This window comes from Mastacembelus armatus, chromosome 9 (genome assembly GCF_900324485.2).
Source record: "Mastacembelus armatus chromosome 9, fMasArm1.2, whole genome shotgun sequence".
Taxonomy (NCBI): domain Eukaryota; kingdom Metazoa; phylum Chordata; class Actinopteri; order Synbranchiformes; family Mastacembelidae; genus Mastacembelus; species Mastacembelus armatus.
Window position 1 is genome coordinate 13,600,803 of NC_046641.1, and position 24,724 is coordinate 13,625,526.

At 38.8% G+C, this 24,724-nt stretch overlaps 2 protein-coding genes across 3 annotated transcripts; one reads left to right on the forward strand and one right to left on the reverse strand.

The window, feature by feature from the left end:
* Positions 1–2,215: 2,215 nt before the first annotated feature.
* Positions 2,216–3,463, forward strand: LOC113138935 (hydroxycarboxylic acid receptor 2-like). The gene has a single exon (XM_026321817.2). It carries the CDS (start codon positions 2,263–2,265, stop codon positions 3,232–3,234), a length of 972 nt encoding a protein of 323 aa, XP_026177602.1. The 5' UTR covers positions 2,216–2,262; the 3' UTR covers positions 3,235–3,463.
* A 338-nt stretch (positions 3,464–3,801) lies between these two features.
* On the reverse strand, positions 3,802–22,825 carry kntc1 (kinetochore associated 1). Of its 2 annotated transcripts, XM_026321816.1 has the most exons (62): positions 22,747–22,825; positions 22,354–22,500; positions 22,038–22,158; positions 21,739–21,854; positions 21,428–21,506; positions 21,235–21,312; positions 21,116–21,153; positions 20,918–21,028; positions 20,410–20,503; positions 20,143–20,195; positions 19,922–20,034; positions 19,788–19,842; positions 19,581–19,679; positions 19,449–19,492; positions 19,269–19,331; positions 19,095–19,170; positions 18,762–18,887; positions 18,462–18,628; positions 18,240–18,351; positions 17,813–17,956; positions 17,665–17,721; positions 17,304–17,375; positions 17,078–17,197; positions 16,671–16,814; positions 16,479–16,574; positions 16,235–16,338; positions 16,048–16,150; positions 15,830–15,964; positions 15,608–15,727; positions 15,089–15,161; positions 14,690–14,757; positions 14,300–14,601; positions 13,947–14,119; positions 13,377–13,477; positions 12,887–13,031; positions 12,734–12,790; positions 12,240–12,403; positions 12,016–12,120; positions 11,759–11,887; positions 11,320–11,436; positions 11,044–11,153; positions 10,709–10,925; positions 10,225–10,314; positions 9,970–10,135; positions 9,104–9,162; positions 8,781–8,997; positions 8,629–8,702; positions 8,299–8,509; positions 7,794–7,906; positions 7,601–7,656; positions 7,269–7,347; positions 7,059–7,183; positions 6,835–6,970; positions 6,610–6,705; positions 6,389–6,445; positions 5,787–5,841; positions 5,496–5,559; positions 5,019–5,148; positions 4,833–4,922; positions 4,475–4,629; positions 4,221–4,323; positions 3,802–3,972 (listed from the first exon to the last, which is right to left on the reverse strand). In XM_026321816.1, the coding sequence occupies exons 2-62, from the start codon at positions 22,489–22,491 to the stop codon at positions 3,955–3,957; spliced, it is 6,633 nt and encodes a 2,210-aa protein (XP_026177601.1). In that variant the 5' UTR covers positions 22,492–22,500; positions 22,747–22,825; the 3' UTR covers positions 3,802–3,954. The 2 variants fall into 2 exon arrangements, with proteins under 2 accessions (XP_026177601.1, XP_026177600.1); XM_026321815.1 differs by having other exon boundaries at positions 3,802–4,323.
* Positions 22,826–24,724: the final 1,899 nt, after the last annotated feature.

A 24,724-nucleotide genomic window follows, 5' to 3' on the forward strand; every position in this document is an offset into this window, starting at 1 on the left:
TTTGTTTAAGAGTCATTACAAAAAACAGACCCGGAAGACTGCGCCTCAGATCACGTAGCCTAACACACTATTAAAAGTACTGAAGTACATTAAAAGCCACATTTTATAATGTTATCCACTGGACAGAAATAGAGGTTTACATTTCGTCAAGTGAGAGCTTCCTCATAGCTCTTTTCAAGCTGTTGTAGCCTCTGATGATTAAATATCACACATTCATGTTCAGTTTCATACTTTCCTTCCTCTTATTTCCTAAACATTCGCAAAGTATTAGAGTAGTAGACTCGAGGTATTAGAATCAGATCTGTTAAAGCTAGAATAAAGTCATGAATAAAGTCACAATAAAACATGTGGATGCACAATAACTCAGTTGATGGTTATTGAAAAACTGCATATGCAGACACAGACATTCATTCATGTATGTACCAATGAAGAGCTGCAGTCAGGTTTGTATATTTGGACAATAATAAGCTTTTTGCTATTTGGTCTCTCTATGCAACCACATTGATTTTGAACTGAAACACTCACGTTGTAGGTGAAGTGAAGACTTTCAGCTTTAATTCAAGTGTCTTGACAAACATGTGGCAATAACCACTGAAGAAATGTAGTCATTGTTATATAACCACCTATTTTTTCTTCTTGGTGGCCCAGTGTCTGGCTCTGTGACCAGTAGAACAACATATGAAGGGCAGTAAGTAGAAGTAGAAAGTAGAAGTAGAAAGTAGAAGTAGAAAATGTCCTAATTTTATTAATATGATGTTACATATTTTTATCTGCTGGAGCTGTTTCGCTGCAGCAGACACACTATAAAAGACATGCATTCAGTCTGCAACACTCAGATCCTCTCACATCTGCAGCATATGTATTTGCTTTCTGAAAGATGACTTTGTTTGTATGGACATGCATTTTCACATTTTGCGTTTCACACTGAATTGCTATTTAGTTTCTCTCCATTAATTCTATCTGTTACTTGTTTAAACTGACGTGGGTGCTGTTTCAGAGGTCTGCAGCAAAACGTTTTAGAGCTGTGAAAAGCTAAAGCTTCTTCCTATTATAATATAAATGTACAAATGATGTCATATTCAGACGATTTTGGAACTCCTTTGCACAGACTTCAATTTTAAATGAACCCAGTATAACGTGTTATGTACAAAAACACATTATACGACATATAACACATTTTTATTTTAAAAAAAAAGCATTAACATTAAATTCAGTAAGGTTTTCACACTGTGCTTTCTACAAACAGAACTGCCTGTTCTTATGGCGTAGTTCTGAGTATTACTGCTGCATTTGACTAGTTTCTCCAATTTGGTCCTGCTGCACAGATTTTTAGTCAGGATATAAACTTGGACTTTTCCTGGGTCAATCAGAAAGACTGTAAGATGTAAAAACCTGCACATTAGTGGGTCAGGGTTTTGTTACTCATCTATATCTTGCTCTGTTCATCAACCTGACAGGTCTCCAACTGTTTTTGTTGGGATGCATCATGAGCAGTATGGATTGTACTGTGTGATGGCTTTTAAGAAAAGTTTATGGTGCCTATATTTTTTTTCTCATGTTGTAAAATATCTCAAACTGGTAACACTAGTCTTGAAGAAAAAAGTAAATAGCATGTTTTGGCTTAGTTATAAATAACAAAATTAATTGTTGCAGTAACATTTGAAGTTACTGCAATAACTACAAATAGCACAGACCAAGCAATCTACGCCCTTTTCAGTGCATACATTAAAATTAAGTTCATAATTTAAAACCTGAGAATTTCTTGCAAGTTAAAAATGGATGTTTGCATGTGGTTGGTTAAACATGCAGCACTGTGGGCGTTAGTTGTGCAAAACAGAACATGTACATGCTTAGCCAAAATCTCTGTAAAAATAAGCAAAAGATACATTAATATCAACGTCCAGACTTAGATAATTACAATCTTTATTCAAGTGGGTTGTTTGTGATTAAATAGAAATTGAATAAAATGATTTGATACAACCATACAGGTATGATACAAAATTTAGCAGATATTGTTAACTAAAAATCTTTATTATGTGTTGTCCCCTATGATGTGATTATTCAATTTTTTTTGTCATTAATGGTGAAATCAACATTACTTGGCAATCGAGGCAACATATTAAAAGCAGAACGCCTGCACTTCCTTTAAAAAATAGAAAAAAAACCAAACCACAAACCATGTTTGTTTCCCTTTAAAGAACAAACAGAACTCGAGAGCTTATTTCTTTGATCTGCAGTCAGCCAATCGACACACAACTCAAGATGCAGTGCCTTTTCAACGGGACTCTCCTGATCACTGTGCTCCCTCCACTGCTGGGAACAGAGTTTATTTTGGGCTTCCTTGGAAATGGTCTGGCTCTGTGGATCTTCTGCTTCCACCTGAAGCCCTGGAAGAGCAGCACAGTGTTACTCTTCAACCTGGCAATGGCTGATTTTCTGCTCAACATGGCTTTGCCTTTCCGTGCAAGCTACTACCTCTCTGGAATCAAGTGGAAATTTGGAAATGCTCTGTGCAACATCTGCCTCTTCATGTTGGCAATGAATCGCACTGGAAGCACCTTGTTCCTGATGGTAATTGCTGTGGACAGATACATGCGGGTGGTGCATCCTCATCATCCCATCAACTCTTTGAGTGTCTCTAAAGCCGTGCTGGGAGCACTGGCACTGTGGGTACTCACCATCGCAATGACTGCTCATGTCTTCGCTTTACAACATCCCGAACTGACCTACTGTGAAAGCTTCATGATTGAGACTGAGCGCCAACAAAATCTGACTTGGCATAAGTTTGTGTTTATTATTTCTTTCTTTATTCCTTTGTTTGTGATTCTCTACTGCACAATCCACATTATTGCCCATCTGAGAGGGAGACAGCTGGCCCAACATGCAAAGATTAAGAAGGCTCTGTGCTTCATCACAGTAGTGGTGGTACTCTTCATCATTTGTTTCCTCCCCAGCAACATCACACAGCTGCTGATTTGGGCCAAGATAAGCAATACACCCAGTACTTCTTCCCCTTATATTTGTCCTGACCTGGAGAGCCTGACCACTGCATTTTACATCACTGTTAGCATGACTTATCTTAACAGTGCATTGGATCCTGTGGTCTACTACTTCTCCAGCCCTGGCTTCAAAAGCATCTGCAGGAAAGTTCTTCATCTGCCCCAAGCAGACACTGTTGAAAGTACAGAGAAGAAAACACGAGAAACAGGCTCCCAGTCAATCAGCCAGCTGTGATCACAAAAGCTAAACAACATCTGACTTGGCATAAGTTTGTGTTTATTATTTCTGTCTTTATTCCTTTGTTTGTGATTCTCTACTGCACAATCCACATTATTGCCCATCTGAGAGGGAGACAGCTGGCCCAACATGCAAAGATTAAGAAGGCTCTGTGCTTCATCACAGTAGTAGTGGTGGTAGTCTTCATCATTTGTTTCCTCCCCAGCAACATCACACAGCTGCTGATTTGGGCCAAGATAAGCAATACACCCAGTACTTCTTCCCCTTATGTTTGTCCTGACCTGGAGAGCAATATTGCAAAGGTCTGAATAGTTATGACCATGTGATATTTCAGTTTTTCTTTTTTAATAAATTTCTACATTTCTGTTTTTTTCTGTCAAGATGGGGTGCTGCGTGTACATTAATGAGAAATAAAATGAACTTTTTTGATTTTAGCAAATGGCTGCCATGACACAAAGAGTGAAAAATTTAAAGGGGTCTGACTACTTTCCGTACCCACTGTATGTTGGATGATTAAAAATATACTAAGATTTAATTTTTTTCCCCAAAAATTTCTCTACACAGTTTTCAATAGTAAAAGTCATTTATTCAAATATTACAAGAGCAATTGTAGGATAAGTGCAAATGGTACAGCTCAGCCCAAGAAGACTAAGCTGGCTTATTATGAAAACAGCTGAACAGTGGAAGAATAATGTAGGAACATCCAGAAACACTATTTTACATGTAGAGAAAATCCTGAAAAACAAAATAACATTAGTCGTCTTATGTTTTAACCTCAGATCTGTAGTCACAGTGAGACAGAAATACAGTTTCAGCTAATAAGATAAAACTAATATAACGACTTAAATGAATATGAGTGAAAATGAAATTATATTATATTATAATGAAAAGCAAGTTTGGTTGATTATATTAGTAGTTTTGTGGAGTCAGGGTTAGAATATCGGATCCTAAACTGGGATACTCCTGATAACAGCTTCAGTCACCTTCAGGCAGTCAGATGCAGATGAGCCGTTCATCAGCGTTTCCCCTCTCTGATGCCGTTTGCGTTTCAGGTACTCACGAGCCAGTGAGTCTGCATCCTCCTGACTGTAGAGCACCATAAGAAAGATTTGGGACCTTGTGTTTACATGAAACACACAGAGGTGTGTTCTTTATATGCCTGTATCTCTGAATATAATATTAGAAGACTATCAATCAATGTTCACATCTAATAATAGAGTGGATAAAAGATAAGTACCAGTTCTGGCTGATCAGGTAGTCCACCAAGTCCTTCACCTGGTCAGGTTGGCCACTCAACATGATGAACTGCTTCAGATGCTTGAAGTGTTTGGTCTTAAACAGTTTCTGGTGCTGCCCATTCTGGCTGATGAAGGTTAATACGGACTCTCTGATCTAACAGATGAAGTGAAATATGTTTTTATGCAAAAATAACTGAACCAAAAAGAAAAAAAAAAAAAAAAGTTGCAACTACATAGATAGATTTCAAAGCACCAGACACCCAGTTTGTCTAGATTTCACATGAGTGAGGAGTGAATTTCAGCAGAAATGCTGGTGCTAGAGTTGAAATTCACATTTAATCTGAATATGCATCTGACCTTTGAGGGGAATCCAGCCAGTTCCCCTGTGTTCATAAGTTCTTCCACCTGTTCAAGGATGATGACTGGGCTATAAAGAGACAGGAAGCCCTGACAACAGCAAAAACACAGTGATGCTTATGGCAAAGTGATGGTAATTAGAGCCCAAAAAACATACATAACTTCAGACATGTGGTGGTGACTCACCTGGATGTGCTGAGCTTTTTTATTGGTGCAGGTGATGAGAAGAAGAGTTCCCAGGGCAAAGGCGAGCAGATTGAACTGTGTGAAGCGATTGGCAATTCCTATCAGGTCCAGATTCAACAGGAAAGGACACCTTAGGAAGGAAGATTAGTGTCAGGACTGTTTCAACACATGTGAGGAAAATAAGACAAATTACTCAGGTCACCACTGCTGTTTTGTATAAATAACTCATAGACACATAGACAAACACTCACATTCACATTCACACCTGAGACCTGGGGAAAACCCATGCAGACATGTATAGAACATGCAAACTCCACACAGAAAGGACCCAGGTTGAACAGGGTTTGAGCTACTGCCCCACTGGGCCTCCCACCAAAAGGAGTGGTCTATTAATAGATGTATTAACTGTGCATACTGTAGTACCAGCACCCCATAAAAGTTTTACATAGTCCTAGCACAGGCTGAAGTAAAGCATACTTGAGGAGTAGAACAAAGGTCCTGTAGAGAGTTTCCTGTTGATCAGGACTCAGAGGAACAGAAGCTGCCAGCAAGAAAACAGATCAGTCAGTCAGAAGCAACCACAAGGCATAGTGAACAGTGCAAACTTAAAAATTGACTAATAACTAACAGCACTCTCCTAGTATTTAATCTACTGTCTCTCTTCATACATAAGCCTCTTACAAAACTCCATATTTTCATGTTTTTTTTTTTCCTTTGAATTTTTATTTACCAATTTATTTATTACATATTCAATATTGATTTTTATACCTGAGACAAACGGGGCGAGTATTGTACTCCTCCAGGTCCTGGAGAAACTAGAAATCTGGGAAAGAAAAAGAAAGAAAGAAAAAAAAAAAAACAAGCAAGAAACAAACGAAAACTTTGAAGTTGTCAGCAATTCTTCCTATTATTGTTATTTTTTTAAATTATTTTTGGCTTAAAGATGGAATGTGTGAAAAATTAAGTGGCATCTGGATTGCCCAATGCAATCATCTGTGCACCTGTAACACTCAACCCACCCATTTCCAGGTGTGAGGGAGGGAACAGTGGTCATCACCTTTAAAACAAAACATGATTCTCTCTCTAGAGCCAGTATTTAGTTTGCCTGGTGATTAGACACTAGTGACAACATATTTCTAACTACTTTAAAAACATCCAATAACTCCAACTTAGTACCTGGTGGGTTGGTGGTAAATTGCATCATGCTACAAACCAAACTGCAAACAAACTGGCTGAATATCTGAGCACTGGCTCAGGTGCAGGAGACATACATGATGTTTTCTAGGATTTTTAATAAGAATGAAGACCTTTGTCACAGTTATGCAATCATCATTTGCATTTTGCAACTCAAGAGAAATGTGAACTCTTACCTCCCACAGAGCAGGCACCGCTAGTGCTGCATCTAACACCTTCTGGAGGTGGCTGATCTGAGAGTGATGAAGAGATAAGATGAATATTTGTTCCACAATGGGGGAAACTCCCAAGCATACATGTAAGTTTTATTTCAAACACATGACTGAGCTGTCTTTTTTTATTCAATATATTCACAAATTCTGACTCCTCAACACTTATGAAGAAAAAGAAGTTTCACCAAGTTGAAGCCCAGCAGCTTCTGAAGCAGACTGTTCCACAGCTGAGGGTCATACACCTGGTACTCCAAGCACAGGTCCGCCACCAACCGCACCGCCTACAACAACAAGGTGTGTTTCAGTTTGTCAGCATGCAATTTGTCTGTTGTGTTTAACATTTGTTGCCTAGTGTTACTAAAATAAAGTAACTAGCCATAAGAGATGGGATGTTTACAGCTGGAAAGTACCTGTGGTTCATGACTGTGGTTCTTCCACAGGCCTTTAACCAAGCCCTCTTTGGGACTACTGAGGAAAGACTGCACCGTGTAGGGGATGTTTAATGCCTCCAGTTGAGAGACAAACATGTAGCACTTCAGGTAGTATCTGTATGTGAAAATAAAAGACAAGCATATAAACCTTGCTCAGATCAAGGCCACACCATTACGGTTTAACTGTTTTCATGGCGTCTAACTGGATTTTAGTCCTGGGGATCTGTAGCCGAGCCTCCAGAATGGCTGCATCAACGAGGCGAATGAGACAAAGCAGCACTCGAGTCCGATGGCAGAAGGTCAGACGAGGAGCTGAAGTACTGAGGGGCTACAGGAGGAAATCCAAAAAAGGACATCGGTCACTTTCTCTAGAAACTCAGCTCGGCACTTACAGGCCATAAGCTATTACTCACCCATGTTTCAGCAGATAAGATAGGGATGAGCAGACCAACAGCATCATCCATGGGGCAAGACTGCAGCATGTACACCACCCTGATACATCAAATACACACAATAAACAGAGAAGCTGACACATTTTGGTTTTACAGCTCCTTGACCATTTATTGTGGATGTCAAATAATATTGAGAAGGACATAAGCTAGTTTTATAAAGGGGATGCTGTATATCAGCAATCTTCTACTGATTAGCCTTAATCTGTTTCATGGTACAAACTGACTTTCATTTTTTTTTCAACAGAATTCTTAGATTATTAGAACGTACTGAAAGTCAAAAGTGACTTCTGTACCTCATTAAGTCTGGGTCCTCCTCGATGTTGCTGACACACTCATGAATACCAACATCCTTCATTTCAGAAAAAAATGTTCTGTCAAAATACTGCACACATGAACTCAGTTTGATCCAATGTGATAAAATACAGAATAAGCAGATCAAAAGAAAATTAATAAGAATTTAAGAAAATAAGGATATCTCTGACAGACCTTGGTCATGGCTGGGCCCGTTTTGCAAATCCATTTCTCAAGCATCATGTTACGGATTTTCAGAAGGTCCACACTGTTGACTGTGGCTATTTCCTTAACCACAGCATGTATGTCTGAGACGGAGACAATCGAGACAACAACACTTGCTTCCAATCACAGCACATCAAACAAATTGTATATAAAATGTGAGGCATGACAGTGTAGTGTTAATAAGTTCAGTATTATTTTTAACTGGCTGTTTTATGTTGCATATTTATTCACTGTAATTCTTGCAGCTGGTCCAGAAGCTTCATATATGATGTGGCTTAGTACTTAAAAGTTCTCAAATGCTAAAATGTCAACTCAGAATAAAGTCTGCACAGTGTAACCATCACAGTGCTCCTGCTGTTTGAAAGTATTTTTTTGTTCACTTGTCCTGTGCCTACCCGACAAAGCTGGAGTGATAGTGGATTATTAATATACAGTAGATGAGCTTCTACAGGCTGCTGTGTTTAAGCGCACTCACCAGGATAAGTCCGACCTCCTGAGTCTCTGCAGCGCTCCTCCACACTGCTGTGTTCGTACAGGGCCACAATGAGCCTGGCCGGCAGCCCAGTCAGCTTCAAAAGCTCTGGACTGTTCAGCTGACTGGCTATCAATGTGTTCTCGGTAGCTGAGCGCTGAAACTGCAGTTTCAGCTTGGTCAGAAAAGTCTCCCCTTTGGCCCGTGCCTCATCCTGTTTGGGATCAGAGCAGAGTCGACCAAAACCAATGAATACATGGAAAACTTTCTAGATAGAGGTCTGAGACAGTTGAATTTGTATACTTCTGTAGGTGAAAACCACAAATACTTGACCTCAAGGTTCGGATCTCTCAGCCATGCATCTGCGAGAGCCAAGCAGAACCTCAATGACTGAGTCTTCTCATGGCCTGTAGAGAGCAGGAAACAGTTCAGTGCATATGTACAAATATACAGTACAGTAGAAGTGTCTGATCTGCAGGTCAGACCTGGTGGCAGCTCCTGAGTGATCTTGTGGGCTGTGGCAGCAGCCCACTCTGGGCTCTGGATGCACTGAATGTACTTCATCATGGTCATGGCCATCTTGAAAATCTCATTATTGCCAACATGGCTCTGACCCTTTTTCCTCTGGTCCAAGATTAGAGGTTTCATCTTCTTCTCAAACACGTGGTTTGCTGCTGACATGTATAACTTGTCAAGGCTCATCTGGAAAGAGGAAGGTTTGAAAATATGTCAAACTTTAAGGATGAGTTAAATGAATATTTTTTTGTTATACAGAGAAAGACTAAATTTTTAGGTTACTCTATGTTACCTTCATCAGTTTGCAAATCAAAAGAAGTGTAGGGAAGGTCTCCTCACTGATCTCAGGAGCTAAAGACAGAAAAATATCTTAACACATCTTATTATTTCCTAATATCAATTAGTTAAAATATTTACGGCTAATACAGAGGTTGTTCACTTGATTATTTTTGTTTTTTCTGTATCTCATTTGAAACTCTGAAACTCATCTGCAGTCTAATGTAGAGGTTTATAAAATATGTGAAATGATGTTAGGACCTTAAATGAGTTAAAAGTCGTTCATTCCTGTTATTCTGTACGTGGCAGTTTATTTTAAAATGCAACGTTCTATGCAATAGTTCGTGGCATTTTAATGTTCTTATCTATTACACAACACCAAAGCATTGGTCTCACATTCATTCTGTAGCGCCACATTCAAGCCAAATTATCTTCTGAGAAAACAAAAGTTCCCCTTATTTGTGTTTACACTTTTCCTATTTTCGAGTAGGTACTTTTCAGTACGATAGGAATTACAAGTGATGTATGTTTGTCAAACACTAAGCCAATGCAGTGCCAGCAATTGCCATTTTAAAAGATACTTTTAGTAGTGTAAACAACAACTTAAAAAAAAAAAAAAAATCACAAAAATGGACTGACATTGAAGTCAAATATAAGCCCTAATCTGAGTTCTCAGCTCTAGGGAAAGACGAGGATGTCAAAATTAGCTTCCAATTTCTAATTTTCTGTGACATTTCCAACACTGGAAAATTGGCCTAAAAATTCCTGGATGTTTGGGAACCCAGGTTGCATATGTAATAAAATCATAGGAATATGTGTCTTTCAGCAAAAATACTGAAGAAAGTAAAATACCGATATATAAAATAGTCAGGACTAACTCACAGATAATCTTCCAGTAATGTTTGGCCTGCATAAGCAGGTGGAAGGGCAGTCTGCTGTCGGACAGAGAATTTGGCAGCATGTCGTTTTCCAGAAGATACGTGTTCTCCATGTCAGATGGAGGAGAGACTCGCTTATAAGACTTCAGGTGCTGAAGGAGGCCGAATGCCTGAAAATTAACAGACATTACTGCAAGTCTGTAGAATGCTTTTTGAAAACGATGAACTCCTTAATATTAAAAGGTGGATTTTATTTTACCTGGCTAATAGAAAAGCTGGTCACATTCTCATCTGCAGCCTGTATGATCTTCAACACTACTTCAATCCTCTCATAGTTGTAAGGGCTGAGCTGTATGAGTAAAACAGTTGGTAAGATACTGTATGTGAACATCCAAGCTCTAAATCCAGAAAGATACTAGAAGCAGTTGCAGTGCTGTAGTTCAGACTTTAATCTGTTTACCACTTAACTTCACCAACAGTGATTAAGAAAGACATTCAAGTGACTGGTTTAGTAAATGCAGATAGAGTAAGTATTAGGGATTCTGTCACTTAAAAAGCTACACTAGCTTATGTTTTACTTTACCTGCCATTAATTAAACACATGTTCTATAATTTAGCCTATGAGGGAAAAGGAAATACCCTTTATTCTGTCAGACATGATGAGAAATTCCACTTATGTATCATAGCTTAAACATCATTAACACTGAGCTTTTGTAATTTACCCCTCCACCCCAGACTCAAACCTTAAATAGGGCAGCACAGAGGCTGCTGGTGAGATCACTGGTGCTGTGCAACATCGGGATGACCTGCAGGACTTGGTCCAGTGTATCTGTAAGACACAGAGGCTGCACCTCTTCTTGACCCATATAGGGGTCACCTGCACGGTCCTCATCCTCTTGGAGCAGTAGTAAGGTGGTAATGTACTGGTTGATAACAGTGTCACGCTCAAGGCCAAAAGTGCTGCAGATGGATGTAGAGCATGACTTTACAGGATAAGACTGCTTGTATACCAGACGTTTCAGATACTCCAACACTGAAACAGAGGTAAGAATATGAACCTATAGAATTAACAGCTGACCTGCAGAACTGGAGCATAATGTCTGGGGTGATCTTTCTGTTCTTCACCAGGACAGGGATCAGGCTGCTCTTCATCTCAGGCCGCTGGCGGAACACTGGTTGAATGGATATCTGTGGCACAACACATAGAAAATGTCCAGTTGTGTAAAAGAGACACCAGTTTGGGAAATACAGTTATGTAATATAATAATAGTAATAATAATAATAATAATAATAATACAAATTCTATACAAACGTTAAATCTGATCAGAACACCAGAGTGTACAAGCTCTGTTACCTCCAATTTTCCAAGCTTGATGCCCCACTCAGCATCAGTAATGACAGAGAGAAACTTCTCTTGTTCCTCTGCCTCCTCATACAAGCAGCAGAGATTGGCCCCAATCCTGGCCACAGCCTGAAATTAAAACTTTTTTTTTTTTTTAACTGGGTCATCTCTGATCGTCACTTATAACTTCAAGCAGGACACAATCACTGAAAGTTATACTCACAGTTTAAGACCTTGCATACATATAGCTATCGAACACAAATCCATTTCAGAGTCCACTCAGGTGAAGACAAATAGTTAAATTTTTGTGTAATTTCACTTTCACAATAACTTAAATACACATGCATGCACTTACGCCACAAAAAAAAAAACTGCTATGACCCCAAGTTTCTATCATCAGTAGTTACTCATTTGCCAAACAATAAAGAAAAACAGTGATCATATTGCCTACCAAGATTTTGTCATAGTTTTGCCAGGTGTTGTCAATAAATTTCCACAGTATTTTGAAGACTTCAGCTTTGGAGAGGAGCATACAGAGTCCAATAGCCAAATCACAATCTACCACCCTCCAGTTGAACACCTGCAGGTCACAGAAAACAGAGGCAGAGTTTTTTAAAGTGCATATAAACATAAGCAATAAAAACAGACACACTTGGATTCTATAAATCTGCTGCTACCTTCTAATGACAATGGACTCAAAAGACTGACCTTGTTCAAAAGCGCCACAGTCACAGAGTTCAGAGAGGATATGGTTGCCTTTCGGAGATCACTCAAGCATTTATTGTACATCTTTAGCACTTGGGTATCATAAAGCTGAGAAACAAACATACATAACATATTTTAGTTAGTCTCACTAAAGGTGTAATAGGACTGTTCTGGAAATGCATATGGCAATGGCACTGATCACACCATTGGATATGCTGCAATCATACCTGTATGCCCAGCTTTATGTCCATAACATTAGACGTAACGTGCTGCACACAGCTGGCGTATGAGTTGACCAGCACTCTGAGTGCCAGCTCCAGCTGACTGCACTCCTGTAACATCTGTAACATGTTGGACAGGGGACCCAGGAGGGGCAGCAGGTAGTTTGAGCCTGTATTTGTGCCAGGCAAAACATAAGGTAAAATTTCACAATTACAAGAGCAAATAAAAGCAAAATACCTTATAGGTGTAACGTAAAATGTGAAATATTTTGCAGAATCTAGTAGTAAGATTGCAGAATGCAACCTTAGCCCTAGGTAGATTTAAGAGGATCATTCTAAGAGGAAAATGCAACACTTTGGGTATTTTCTGATGATTACACACTTATATGTGTAAAACATATATAACACTTAAATATGGCAACATATTTATGAATATTATACTCCATTTCTGTGAATAGATCACTCTAAATATTACACATTACCCATATTTAAAGACCTACCATCTCTAAACGAGCAGAGGGACAGACAGGAACAGTCAAGTGGGTACAGTTTGGTATCTGCAACAGGAATAAAATAGCATTGCAGCTGATGGCATAAGGTGATGAAATCCTAACTATACATCAAAGCTATGATAAAGTTGAGCATTTTCTTACCCTGAGGAATAGGCAGCAGGCAGTTGGTGATTTCATACTGGACAGGAAGCACAGACACTGGGTCCAGAACGATACAATCTTCATTAAAAACGTCCTGAAAACTCCACTGCGAATATGGATCTTTTTCTGCTTCCAATGTCAAATCCTAAGACATTACACAAATAAAATACAAAGATCATTTAATTCTGGGAATAAATGTTTGTAATTAATGTGATTCATGAAGTGTGGTTTTGTAAGATTTTTGTTTATTTCTTACTTTTATCTTTTTACTCTTTATCTTTTATCTTTGAAACCTTTAAAATATACAATAATATAGATACAATTCTTTCAGTGTAATTGCACAAATTCCTACCTGGTAAACCTGGTCAATTCCCAGGTTTAAATTCACAAAATACTGGCTGATGCAGTACAATAAATAAATATTATAATAAACACATAATTAAATATATATGATGAAGTGTCATTCTACGGATAAAGAGAAGATACTGACCTTGGCGATAAATCCATAGTTGTCTGATAACTGGCACTGATGATAGACATCCATAGCTATCTGTGTGCACTTGCAAAGCTCAAGACAGTCCAAGAGCAGATCTGTAACAGGGAATTTGCACTTAAATTATTCCAAGCAACAGAGAGCAGCCAAAGTACTTCAGATCTCTCACACACAAAAAAAAGTCCTGTGAACTATTTAGCCCAGAGGCTATTTTAGCTGGCTAACTGTTTTCCCAGTTGTCCTGAAGGTAATCAGTATTTCTAACATCAGATAAACTTCTACAAATATGGTGAAAAGAACAATTTTTGCTTTTTCCACAGCTGTGCTGCGTGCATGACATTTATGTGATCCGTTACAAATATGTTTGGGATTAACATGAAGCTAAAGACAAATTTTCATTGAACATGTATATTAATTTTTTTCCTGCAAGATCACAGCAAATTTACAAACCTCATAAAAACCAAATCTAACAGCTGAGTTATACATTCAGCACTGACTCACATAACCGCTACTTTCATTAGTATATAGCATTTTTGAACATTACTAATAGTTATTCCTTTTCTTTACCTGAGTGGCACACAGTGATGGCCTGGCATGCCAGATTGTGGATGACTGCTGGCAAGTCCATGCCATCTGGAATCACCATGGGCACATCTGCCTCCAACATCTGGCACAATCTCTTGGCAGCAGTGAATAAAACCTTTCCTGTGCTGGTGTTATAGTGGTGCTCATACAGCTCACTGGAGACATGAAGGAAAAGAAAAATACAAGCTTCTCCAAATGCCTCAGCACACTTTAAATATCTAACCAATCTCAGCTACATCAGCAAACATATATGGATGGAAAAAAAATATAACTGTAAGCCACATCAGGTGTCCACCTGGATTCATAAATACAGTACAGCATTCACACATGCAAACCTGAGGATCTTGAGAGCCTTGTCCACTTTGCCCACACCCAAAGCTCTCAGGGCCAAATCAGACCAGAGCTCCTGTTCAGTGCGCTGCAGCTGCCTTCCTAGACGACGTAAGCCAGCCTCTGTGGAAATAGTCTTGGTCTTGCCATCTGGATCATTAGCTACAACAGGAGTTGTCATAGCCTTTCCCTTAGATGAATGGTGGCCACGGGTGTTTTCATAGGCTGTGATGTGATGCTCCTGGATTTGTTTTCTGATGTTTGGGTCCTCATAGTTGGAGGGGGTGAAGAAAACATCAAAATCCTCCTGACAAAACAGACAAAATGGCTACTGGTTAAAAAACAAATTCAGGAACAAATAAAACACCTGAAAACATTCAATCAGTAAAGTTCACCTGTAGATGGGCGATGGCTTTGAACATGACGAGATTGTTCTCACACTCCATACTTTTGAGAGCATCATCTGCAGGGGACATGAATTGTGGTATTACTTGGTTGTTTAGGTGCACATTTAGAAGATTTATTTTTCTAACTTTGGGCATTAAGCTGTGTGGACAATTTATGCCATGGTTATAGGAAGCGTTTTAAAGGCTCCATTTGTGTGATGATTTACTGCTCCAGACAGTAAACCACACTTTTCTGAAATATTAAACACATCCAGTCAGCACCTAGAGTTAGCTAAAAGGAACTCGTTCACTTGCTCAAGAAAACAATAAAGCAAATGCAGTGATTTGGAAACTAAGATTTATGAATGAGAAACACCTCCTACGTTACTGAGTAAAGTGAGTACTTACGTTTTTGGATTATATGCAGGTATTTCAAAACCTCGACCATCACCTGAGCTATAACCATCTGGTGCTTCTTGTGCTATGACAGAAAGGCCAGGAGAAAGTTTAGATACGCAAGAATGAACAGTGTTGTACTGTGTTTATGTTCAGACTTTGTGGTTCAATTGATTGACATGCAAATAACACCCTTTAAATTTAATGCTTCACCTACTATCAGGAATATATGCTCTGTGTATGAATCATATAAATATGTAACCACAGAGCCCATGATTACAACTACCTTCTTTCAGAATTACAGTCGATAGCGAAACTGGTAGATCATATCAGCTATCTGCAGAGCTGTGATGCTGAAATGACACTTACTGCAACAACTACAGACAACTACTGGTTTTCTAAAGTTGTAATTAGTGAAACATTGTATTTTTCAGTAATGTTTGGATGTCCTCCTCAAAACTGAGCCCGGACTGTGCTTATCTACGTAAAAAGGCAATCAGCTCAAACAAGTGCCATCTCCCCTCTCATCACCTCATCAGATATGTGGACTTTGTCCTCCAGCTGCAGCCTAGCCCAAGACGTGAGACGCTCAACCACACACTCCGCCTCTGAAGTGGACAGCTTCTTCAGGACAGTCATGCATTCCTCAGTCTGAAAGCAGAACAAGAGACTTCCTACCAACATGCCAAGGACATATAAAAATATACAAAGCTAAAATTTTTTGATTTCAGATTTCCATAGAGATGAACACACCTTGCCTTGGCCTATGAGCTGGATGAGATACAAATAATTTATCTGCGTGGTTGGAAGTTTGTACACCTCAGCTAATGTCAGGGAGTCGTCTAAAGACATTGGTAAGTCTTGCTTCAAGATGTATCTAATCAGCATCTGAGGAAGATGTATATGAATGAGAGTTTATAGGACAGACACAAAATAAGTCGCATCTTAAATATTCAATCAAATAAACGTACCATAACCTGTGTGCTGTTTGAAAGGTTGAAGTTGCGGATCCCGTAGCCCCTGAGAAGTTTCCTTATCTCCATAAGACGATAGCTCTCCTTTAGAAGCTCTTGCCTGGGGAAATAAGACAGGTAGGAGAAAATCAATTACACACTGCTTATGTGTAACTATTTCATGGTGTGGTGAATATAAAATTACTTTGGTCCATCCATCTCCAGGTACTGCTGAACCAGTTTTTCCACCACATTACTCCAGGGTACTACAGCTTTCTGCATAATCTCCAGCACAGCATCCACCATCAGCTGCCAGGAAACACAATAACATAAACTTTACTATTTTATTTACATTGCCCTTTCTCTACTGCTCTGGCTGGTTTCCCTCAGACATTCTTCTTGTATACCTTGTAAACTGCATGCATGTGTAAGGGAATTATAAAACTTACATCATTGTCTGTCATGCAACCCAGTACAGCCACTGCTTTGGCTTCCCATTCTGTGAAAAGTGTTGTGGTCTGAGAACTGCAGCGTTCCAGCAGATCCTAGTGAAGGTCAGATTGAGAGGAGAAACAAAGTCATCATTGACCATTTGGAAAATTAAGAGTCTCTAGTGGGCCTTAGCTGTGGTGGGGTTTTACCTTGATATACTGCAGGAGCAGCTCGTCAAAAGGAATGCCACGCTCTTTAGCATACGGCAGGATGCTATTTTCCACTGTGGCAGCGATCAGCTCTGGGGCCGGCACATGGTCTAGCATGAAGAATGCAACACTCCATACAGTTCCCTTTCAAACGATCAAACAAGAAAAATGATTAAAACACGCTTATTTGGAATAAACATAATTTGACATGCTTATGTTAATAATGTAACATTTAACCAATTTATTTGAATGTATTGTTTTGGATGGTAAAATAACATGACAATCACAATATATGAAATGAACTCCCCAGTCACCTACCATACAGTTATTAGTAAACCTACATAAGATGTGTGGTGGTTGTCTGAAGCAAAAGTGTGGTTAGACTACATCACCAATAAAAGACAAACCTTCTCAAAGACCGAAAGTGAAAGCCTGCAGTTGTATTTACAGTGAAGATCCAGAAGCTCACGGAGGTTGGTGACCAGAGACTTGAGATTCTCCACCTCTTCTGCACCATAATCATCATCCTTATAAAGATACAACTAATTAATGAACCACACATTCCCAGAAATAGATCACGGCTATGAGGGCATGAACATTCATATGCAATAGAGAGAAATGTGTCAAACTCACATATTTCATCCACGTCCATGAAGAGGGCAGCCCAAGCACTGCCAAGTTTAACCCATTCTGGGGCCAAGCACCCTGGAATCATATTACAGTTAAATGTTGTCTTTCATACAAACAATTAAACAAAAGTAACAATAAAATTCATGAATGATTCAAGAAGATAAAGATGTACAGTGTTCAAATGAACAAGTTATGGACAACATTTTCCCCACACATTTGTGTCTGAAATGCTTTTCTTAAGTCATTAAAAAAGTCATTGGGAACTTCATATGAATAAATGCCCATGACCAGTGATAATCGCAGCCTATGCATGATTACAAAAGTCTGGTGAGCTTTTCAGGTCAATATTAGCTTTGTCCTTTACCTTTTCAGTTAGCTCCAGGTTCCTTGCCCTCTGCTCCAACCATCTTGCAAGGATTTTCTATGGGTGCATATGAACAAAACTTCCCCAAATTAAAAACAACACCAAATGATGGAGATGACAGTATTTTATGTGCCGTAATGTACGCTACCTGTCCAGCTGGGAGCACTCTCCTAACAAAAGGAACAAAAACGGTCCTAAACCAGGGACAGAGATCTTCAGAAGACAGATCCTCTGGGATAGCACTGAGCATGGCTTCAAGCTTCTGCTCATCAAACTCTGATGCAATCTGTCCCTGTCACAAAACCCCAAGACAGCAGTAAACAACATTACAACTGACAACACTATGATGTTTCTCAGTCTGTTAATCTGCTTTGTTGTTGTTAATCCATCATTTTCATCAATGTCAGTTGAATTTTAATAAATATTAAAATTCATTCATTTTTATCTTCAACAAGCATAATTTCCTGAAATTAATAGAAATACGTAATTTAAGGGATTCTGCTTGATAATCCACAGTGATAAGAAATATATTACAATAAATACAGAAAGCTGTTCTGATATAACTATTTAGTTACCTCATATCTCAGCCAAAGTAGTTGTGCACCCCTTATGTCTCCTTCTCTTAGGTGAGTCAGGATGTCTCCTAAATTGTCGGTGCAGTTCAGAAACTCTATCCAGGCAATGCCACTATGGATGAATGAGTAATATATTACAATACACATAATAATTTACAAATGGACGATATGGAAAATTTACTGTGAAGCATAAAGAACTAGTCCCTAGGATTTTAAATTTACTTGAAGTTTTCCAAGCCATGAAGGCTGAAGAATGTTGCCAGTCTGGCTGAAGCCTGTTGGATCTGTAAACAGGAGGACTGTGTGGCAGCATAGTTCAGCATCTTCTCTGCCGTCTCAAAAGTCGGCCATGGACCCTTGAGGCAGTATTCCACCACGTACTGCTCATCCTAAGCAACACCAAAATTAACCTCTATTAGTCAGGCTTTGATACTTCATGACAATAAGATTTTTTGTGACTTACTCAAGAGATTATGGCTTATTAACACTTTATATCAAAACTTCATTAGACTAAATACTTACTGTGATCTTCATCAGGTTAGTTTTAGCCTCATCCACAAGTTCAGACCACACGTCCTGTCCATAGCCTCCCACCGATGCAGACGCCAGTTGCTCCAGCACAAAGTCAAGCTTCACCTTGTAAACGAGCTAAATGAAACAGAAGTCTTAGTTGTATAGACCCAATAAATTAACACCAGCTGCACCGCTGTTCTAAAGTAACAACACTACAAACTTTTTCTACTTTAAAATTATATCTCTGCCCAGAGAGCACATATCTCTTATTCCAGTGCCAAACAACAAAAACATTGACATGAGCTTCACCTTTCCTTTCAAGACACACACACGCACTCATACCTCTAAATCCAGCTCAAATGTGATGGCAAACTTTTCGGCTTCCTCAAACAGGTGTTTATGAAGAAGCCTGCTAAGTCTGGGAATACAGAAAAATCAAGTAAAGTCAACCCATGCCGGCATTTTATAAGCTATGGTTGCACAAACAGCAATCAATGTAAAAATGTATTCAATTACCGGTTCTCTGGCAAAGCCTCTGTGAAGCATCTGACAGCAACAGAAGATACAGGCTCTCCCCGACTAATTGATATAAAAAAAAAAACAAAAAACAAAAAAACAACCAAAAAAAAAACACATTTTACAACAGTCTCTAAATACTTGTTTATCATCAGAGTAAACACACAGAACATATCCTACCTTTCTGGGTTCTCGCAAACCCCCTCAACTAAATAAATAGTGTCCTGAAATCAGATAACAAGCAAAACATTAACATTTAGAAATAGCAAAGACAAAATAAATAGAAGTGGTTTGTCTGTGTTTATTGTGTACCATGTTTATTTTTGTCTGGACAAGACAAGAGACTGAGGAGACATTCAGAGAGTAGCAAACAGTCATGGAGGGAAGAAACCGTATTTGGAATGAACAGATCTGAAAAAACAAACAAACAAAAAAAAAAAACTGCATAATGAGTTCAGAACAGGATCATCATCTATTAATCATCTATTATAGTTTCTTCAGAAGGAGCTGTGCTGCTACCTGACTGCTGTTTTGTTTTGTAAGTGTGATCATCTTCATGCTGCCTTTGTCTTGACTGTAATATACAAATTAAGTCATATTAATATTAGATTAAAAAACAGCTATAGTATCATCTATAAAACATTGATACTTACGCCACCATGGAGGCAGAACTACATTCTGTGGTGAGTTCAAAGTCATTAATGGGAAGATCTGGCCAACAGTGGATCATAACAAGGAAATGCAGGTCCCAAAGACTCAGTACATCCTGAGACCAAAAAAAAAAAAAAAAGACTAAAGTAATCCAGATGAAACCTATGACAGAACAACATATGCTGGTATATCAAACAAGTACCGGTAAATCCACTGAACTCACCTCAGTGTCAAGAATATACAAGAGATTTTCCACCACCACCATCTTCTTCACACCTTGGAAATAAATATATAAGGAGAATCTATCACACAATGTAATTTAAGGCTTTTTTTACAACCGTTTCATTCATTTATATGCTGTGCGTTCTACTGTATTTTTTCCTAAACATATCCAAAAACTTGAGTCCATACATTAATCACTTCTTAATCAACTAGTTCACTCAAATGATCAATGTGCAGCTATTAACTGCACATAAAAGCAGCAAATTACCTGGAATCAAGCTGCTGTTGACAGAGTGAGCAAGGCACATCCTGGTCTGCTGAGGGTCCATCATCCAGTGAGTCACAACATTTTCTTTACCCCCCTGTGAAGAAGATAACATTGTGATAAAGTACATCAAGAAGTACAACCTGTATCACTGCTTTACATTAGGAGTAATTACCATTCCTAGGAAGTATTTATTCAAAGAATATATTTGGAGCTTAATTTAAAAGTTGTTTTCACTTCCTCCTAAGGACTACCTTCCAATTTATCTTGAAAACATACTTTGTCATTCCCCAGCACTGGGACTGCAATATAACTGAGTTTGAGAAAGACAGAATTATGCAAATGCTGTGCATGAATGCTTAATTTACAATAAACACTGCCGAGTCTTATGATATATTACTAATTAAGCATTGGAAGACAATAAAATTCAATGCGAAAATAAATGCTGAAACATAGAACAGCTCAGTTTGAACACTGAAAATAAATTAAAATTTCTCTCATAGACGCTGACCCCAATCATGAGGTGCATTTCATGGCCCAGACAGAACATCACTGCAGTAGTGCAACCCTCATCGTGGTAATCTTTGGTGGAGCAGAAGTCAATCTTGATCAGAGACTGGAGCTAAATTAAGGAAGAGTGTAATTATGCTTCTGATGTTCAAAACAACATATTTTGCTTGTGCATGGAAAATATATTGTATAAACTTGCCTCTTTCAAAGCTCCCACGCCAGAATTGTTTTCAATGGCTAGAATGGCAGAAGAAAGGCAGTGACTAATTTGGTCAAAAAGGATTCCAACAAAGCATGATGCATGTTATATTTTGATACCTGTTTCGATTTTTGCCAAAGCAAGGTTTGTAATGTGAAAAAACCCATCCTTTATTAGAAGAAACACATGGTACTGCCCTGTCAATGAAGGGAAAAAAAAACTGAATTTAGATTCAGGGAAGAACATCATCAGATATAACAGCTAGAGGATTCACTACATTCTACACATGAACATGATCATTAGAAATTTTACCTAAAGATGCCTTGTCCTCTTCTATAATGAGATAACGATATGTTTTTGTATCTCCATTGGATGCATTCTCTGCCAAAGCCTACAAACACAGAAAATGGCACAGGATGTTACAACATACATAGATGAAATGCATCATACACCACAAAGTCACTTCAGAAAAAGGATTATTGCTGATGCAGACATCATCTACTTATCCACAGGTGTTGCAAGTGAAATCTGACAGGTTAAACTGTAATAACGTAAGGTCAGACAGAGTAATGCTATTTAATGTAATCTTACATTAATTTGCCTTACAGATAATAAAAACATACCTTGGTGAGAAGGATTTTCTTGTATGGAACATAGATCAAATGAAGGTTTCCATTTCTTTCACAGACAACCAAAAACTTTCCATCCAGACATAAACCAATGGCATCCACATCAGTTTCTGCAAAATAAGACAACAGTGCTAACCACTAATCCACTGTGCTGCCCCCTCTTTCAGTTTGTTCAAAATGATTTTGTTTAGCCTCTACAGCTACCTTTAACACTGAGAAAACAGGCCACAAAGTGACATCTAACAAAGAGTACAGAGAAGACAAATGGGGGAAGATTAAATGGGGTTGCGTACCAAAGTGAAGCAGCAGCAGGATGGTCTGATAGCTCTGGTCAAACAGGATAACAGTTTTGTCAGCAACAACAATGCTCCAGTTTGAACCACTGGAGGAGGAGAGACGAGGATCTGTCTTCACCTGCAAGAACCAGCCATAATCACTGGCTAACAGGGTGACAAACTGTAGTTTAAGGGTCTACACTTTATTCACATAGTACTTTGAATGAGAAAGAGGGAGAGGGCACCATTTCTCCACAGGTATGTAAGGAATGGTATGGTATGTATGTATGGCATCAATTGTGTATCGTGTACTGTAAATATTTACATTCATTACCTCGCTGGCATTGGAGATTTTGGCTAGTGTATCCACCTGGTACAAGCCGCTGCCGCTCTCCTCCCCTGACACACTGCCTAAACGGACAGTGTTTGTATCCTCGTTGGTCAGAAGCTCAACATCGCTCCACGTCGCCATTTCCTGGAGCTACAAGTTACACAGAAGGGACCTTAACTTTTATTTTAATGTGAAAATGTTTTCATGTGAGTCGTCTTGACGTGCGTTGTGTTAGCTAACGTTACGCTAACTAACATTACCGAATAATTGAATCCTACTGTAACGTCACTTCAATAAGGCTAATGCTAGAAATTCTCCCTAGGTAAAATGCAACAAAAGTTAAAGATGAGCTGGTGATATCACTGAACAATGGCAGCGCAGTTTATAGTAACTCACCAAAATAATAATAGTCAAAGAGCCACAACACACTTAGCGGACATAACTCAACTTGTTAGCTTTAGAATTTGGCGGGTTGGTGTAGCCTGAATAAAGGTTACTCTCCCTGGGTTTTGCCTTCTAGGTAAATGTCCCACTCAGGGGACGTACACATTTTGCTTCGTTCGTATGCATGGGTTTAAATAAACCACATAGAGTGCCCGCGCTCTAATGTTAACTTTCTTTTATCGAAACTTAACCATCTAAATTATTAGACTTGCTTTGACTCCACAGTCTGACTTTATTTTCTGCCTAACAGGCTCAGCTGAGGGAAATATACATTTGCGTGGTTTTTGATGGGCGGGGCATTGCGGAAACGTCCTGCGTGCCTTGCAGCGTTGCCATGTTGGGTACCTCTCACGCTATTGTGTCGAGTTTGACATTTATGGCAGTGGTTTAAAGATTAGCGCGCTTTGCGTTCATTTGTTACTAAGTATATATCTCATAATACTTGTTAAGCTGCGAGGACGTTGTACCCAGGTGATGTATAATGTTTTCTGGTTCTTGTTGAGTCACTTCGCTCTGCGTTCAACAACTTTGGAATTCTCGAAATCGAGGGGATACTAAGCAAAACCTGGCAACTCCGATCAAATTCGCTGAGCTTCACCACGGATGTAGCGGCTTTAGCTAGCACTCCGTCTTCGTTTGGTAACGAAAAAGCTACATTATATCTAAAGTGTGTTATGTCGGTAAGTACAAATACACAACCAAACCAAGACATACATGAATATACTAACATCTAAATAGCCTCGGTGTAGTTTTGCAATTCTGATTCAAATTTAGAAAATAATTTCGCTTAAAGATGGCGGTTAGCGCTAATTAGCTTAGCCACACAGCTAATGCTAAATTGGTCTCGGGTGGAAGAATGAATAACATTTAGCATTAGCTTATCTAGATAGCATGTCGGCTCAATGAAAGATAGCCGGGTTATTTTTCTTTCTATAACATCTCGATTGGGCGGCGTATTTAGAATTACAGCATAGTTACGAAAACCCGACACATAAACTCAGGCACAGCTTTTAACATTGTTATGATCTGTAGGATAGATGTTATTTATATGTAGAGTTAAGAATAGGTAACGATAGTAATGTGCCACCACGATCAGTGGCGCATTAACCAAATGCTGTTAAGTTTCCTGACTTAACGTTTTTACTGTGAGAAGGGAATTGGATCAAAGCAGTGCTAACTAAAGGAGTGTTAATTCATAGCGGGAGATTCATTGACTTTTTAGAGTGATAAGTTTTTTTTTAGATTGATAAGTATCGCAAAGTTGTGTAGAAAACAACAAAAATATACAACACGAAAATATGAAAAGCCATAAAAGGCTCTGTTTACTGTTATAAATGAAGTGATTCAAGAACTTTACAACATATGTTCTATATTGTGCTGTGGGACAAAATATAGTTTAAAATTGTCCTCTACATTGGTACATGCATTCACTGCAAATCTCAGTTGTGCAAAGGAAATAGTTCATACTGCTTTTGGCAATATATACAACTCTGATATCTCTACTTAATTAGCAATAATAATATAATGCACCGATTGGCAGCTGATAACCTTTTCTCATATCAATTTGTTTCAGGCAAGTGACACAGACTCTGTCGAGCTGCCCAGAACGGGCTCCCCAGTTCATCACAGAAAAAAACACAGCATGGAGTCATCCAGATCTCCCAGAAGCTCCAAACATTACCATTCTCGGTCAAGGTCACGCTCCAGGGACAGAAAACGTTAGTATTCATTAACATTACCCAGGCAGTCCTGAAAAATGCCAAAAAAAAAAATTGGGCCACATTATGAAATTTAGACTTAGCCAATTTATCTTTTTTTTTTGAAGGTTTCCATTCTTTCACAGACAACCAAAAACTTTCCATCCAGACATAAACCAAGGCATCCACATCAGTTTCTGCAAAAAAGACAACAGTGCTAACCATAATCCACT

Bases quoted from the DNA above. Each gene is read 5' to 3' on its own strand.
- kntc1 (XM_026321815.1), bottom strand. From the start codon at position 22,491: ATGGCGACGTGGAGCGATGTTGAGCTTCTGACCAACGAGGATACAAAC. The intron at 21,029-21,115 runs GCAAGTTTATAC...TCCTTAATTTAG, and splicing joins GCGTGGGAGCTTTGAAAGAG to CTCCAGTCTCTGATCAAGAT. The intron at 5,149-5,495 runs GTATGCTTTACT...TTCCTTCCTAAG, and splicing joins ACCTTTGTTCTACTCCTCAA to GTGTCCTTTCCTGTTGAATC.
- LOC113138935 (XM_026321817.2), top strand. From the start codon at position 2,263: ATGCAGTGCCTTTTCAACGGGACTCTCCTGATCACTGTGCTCCCTCCA.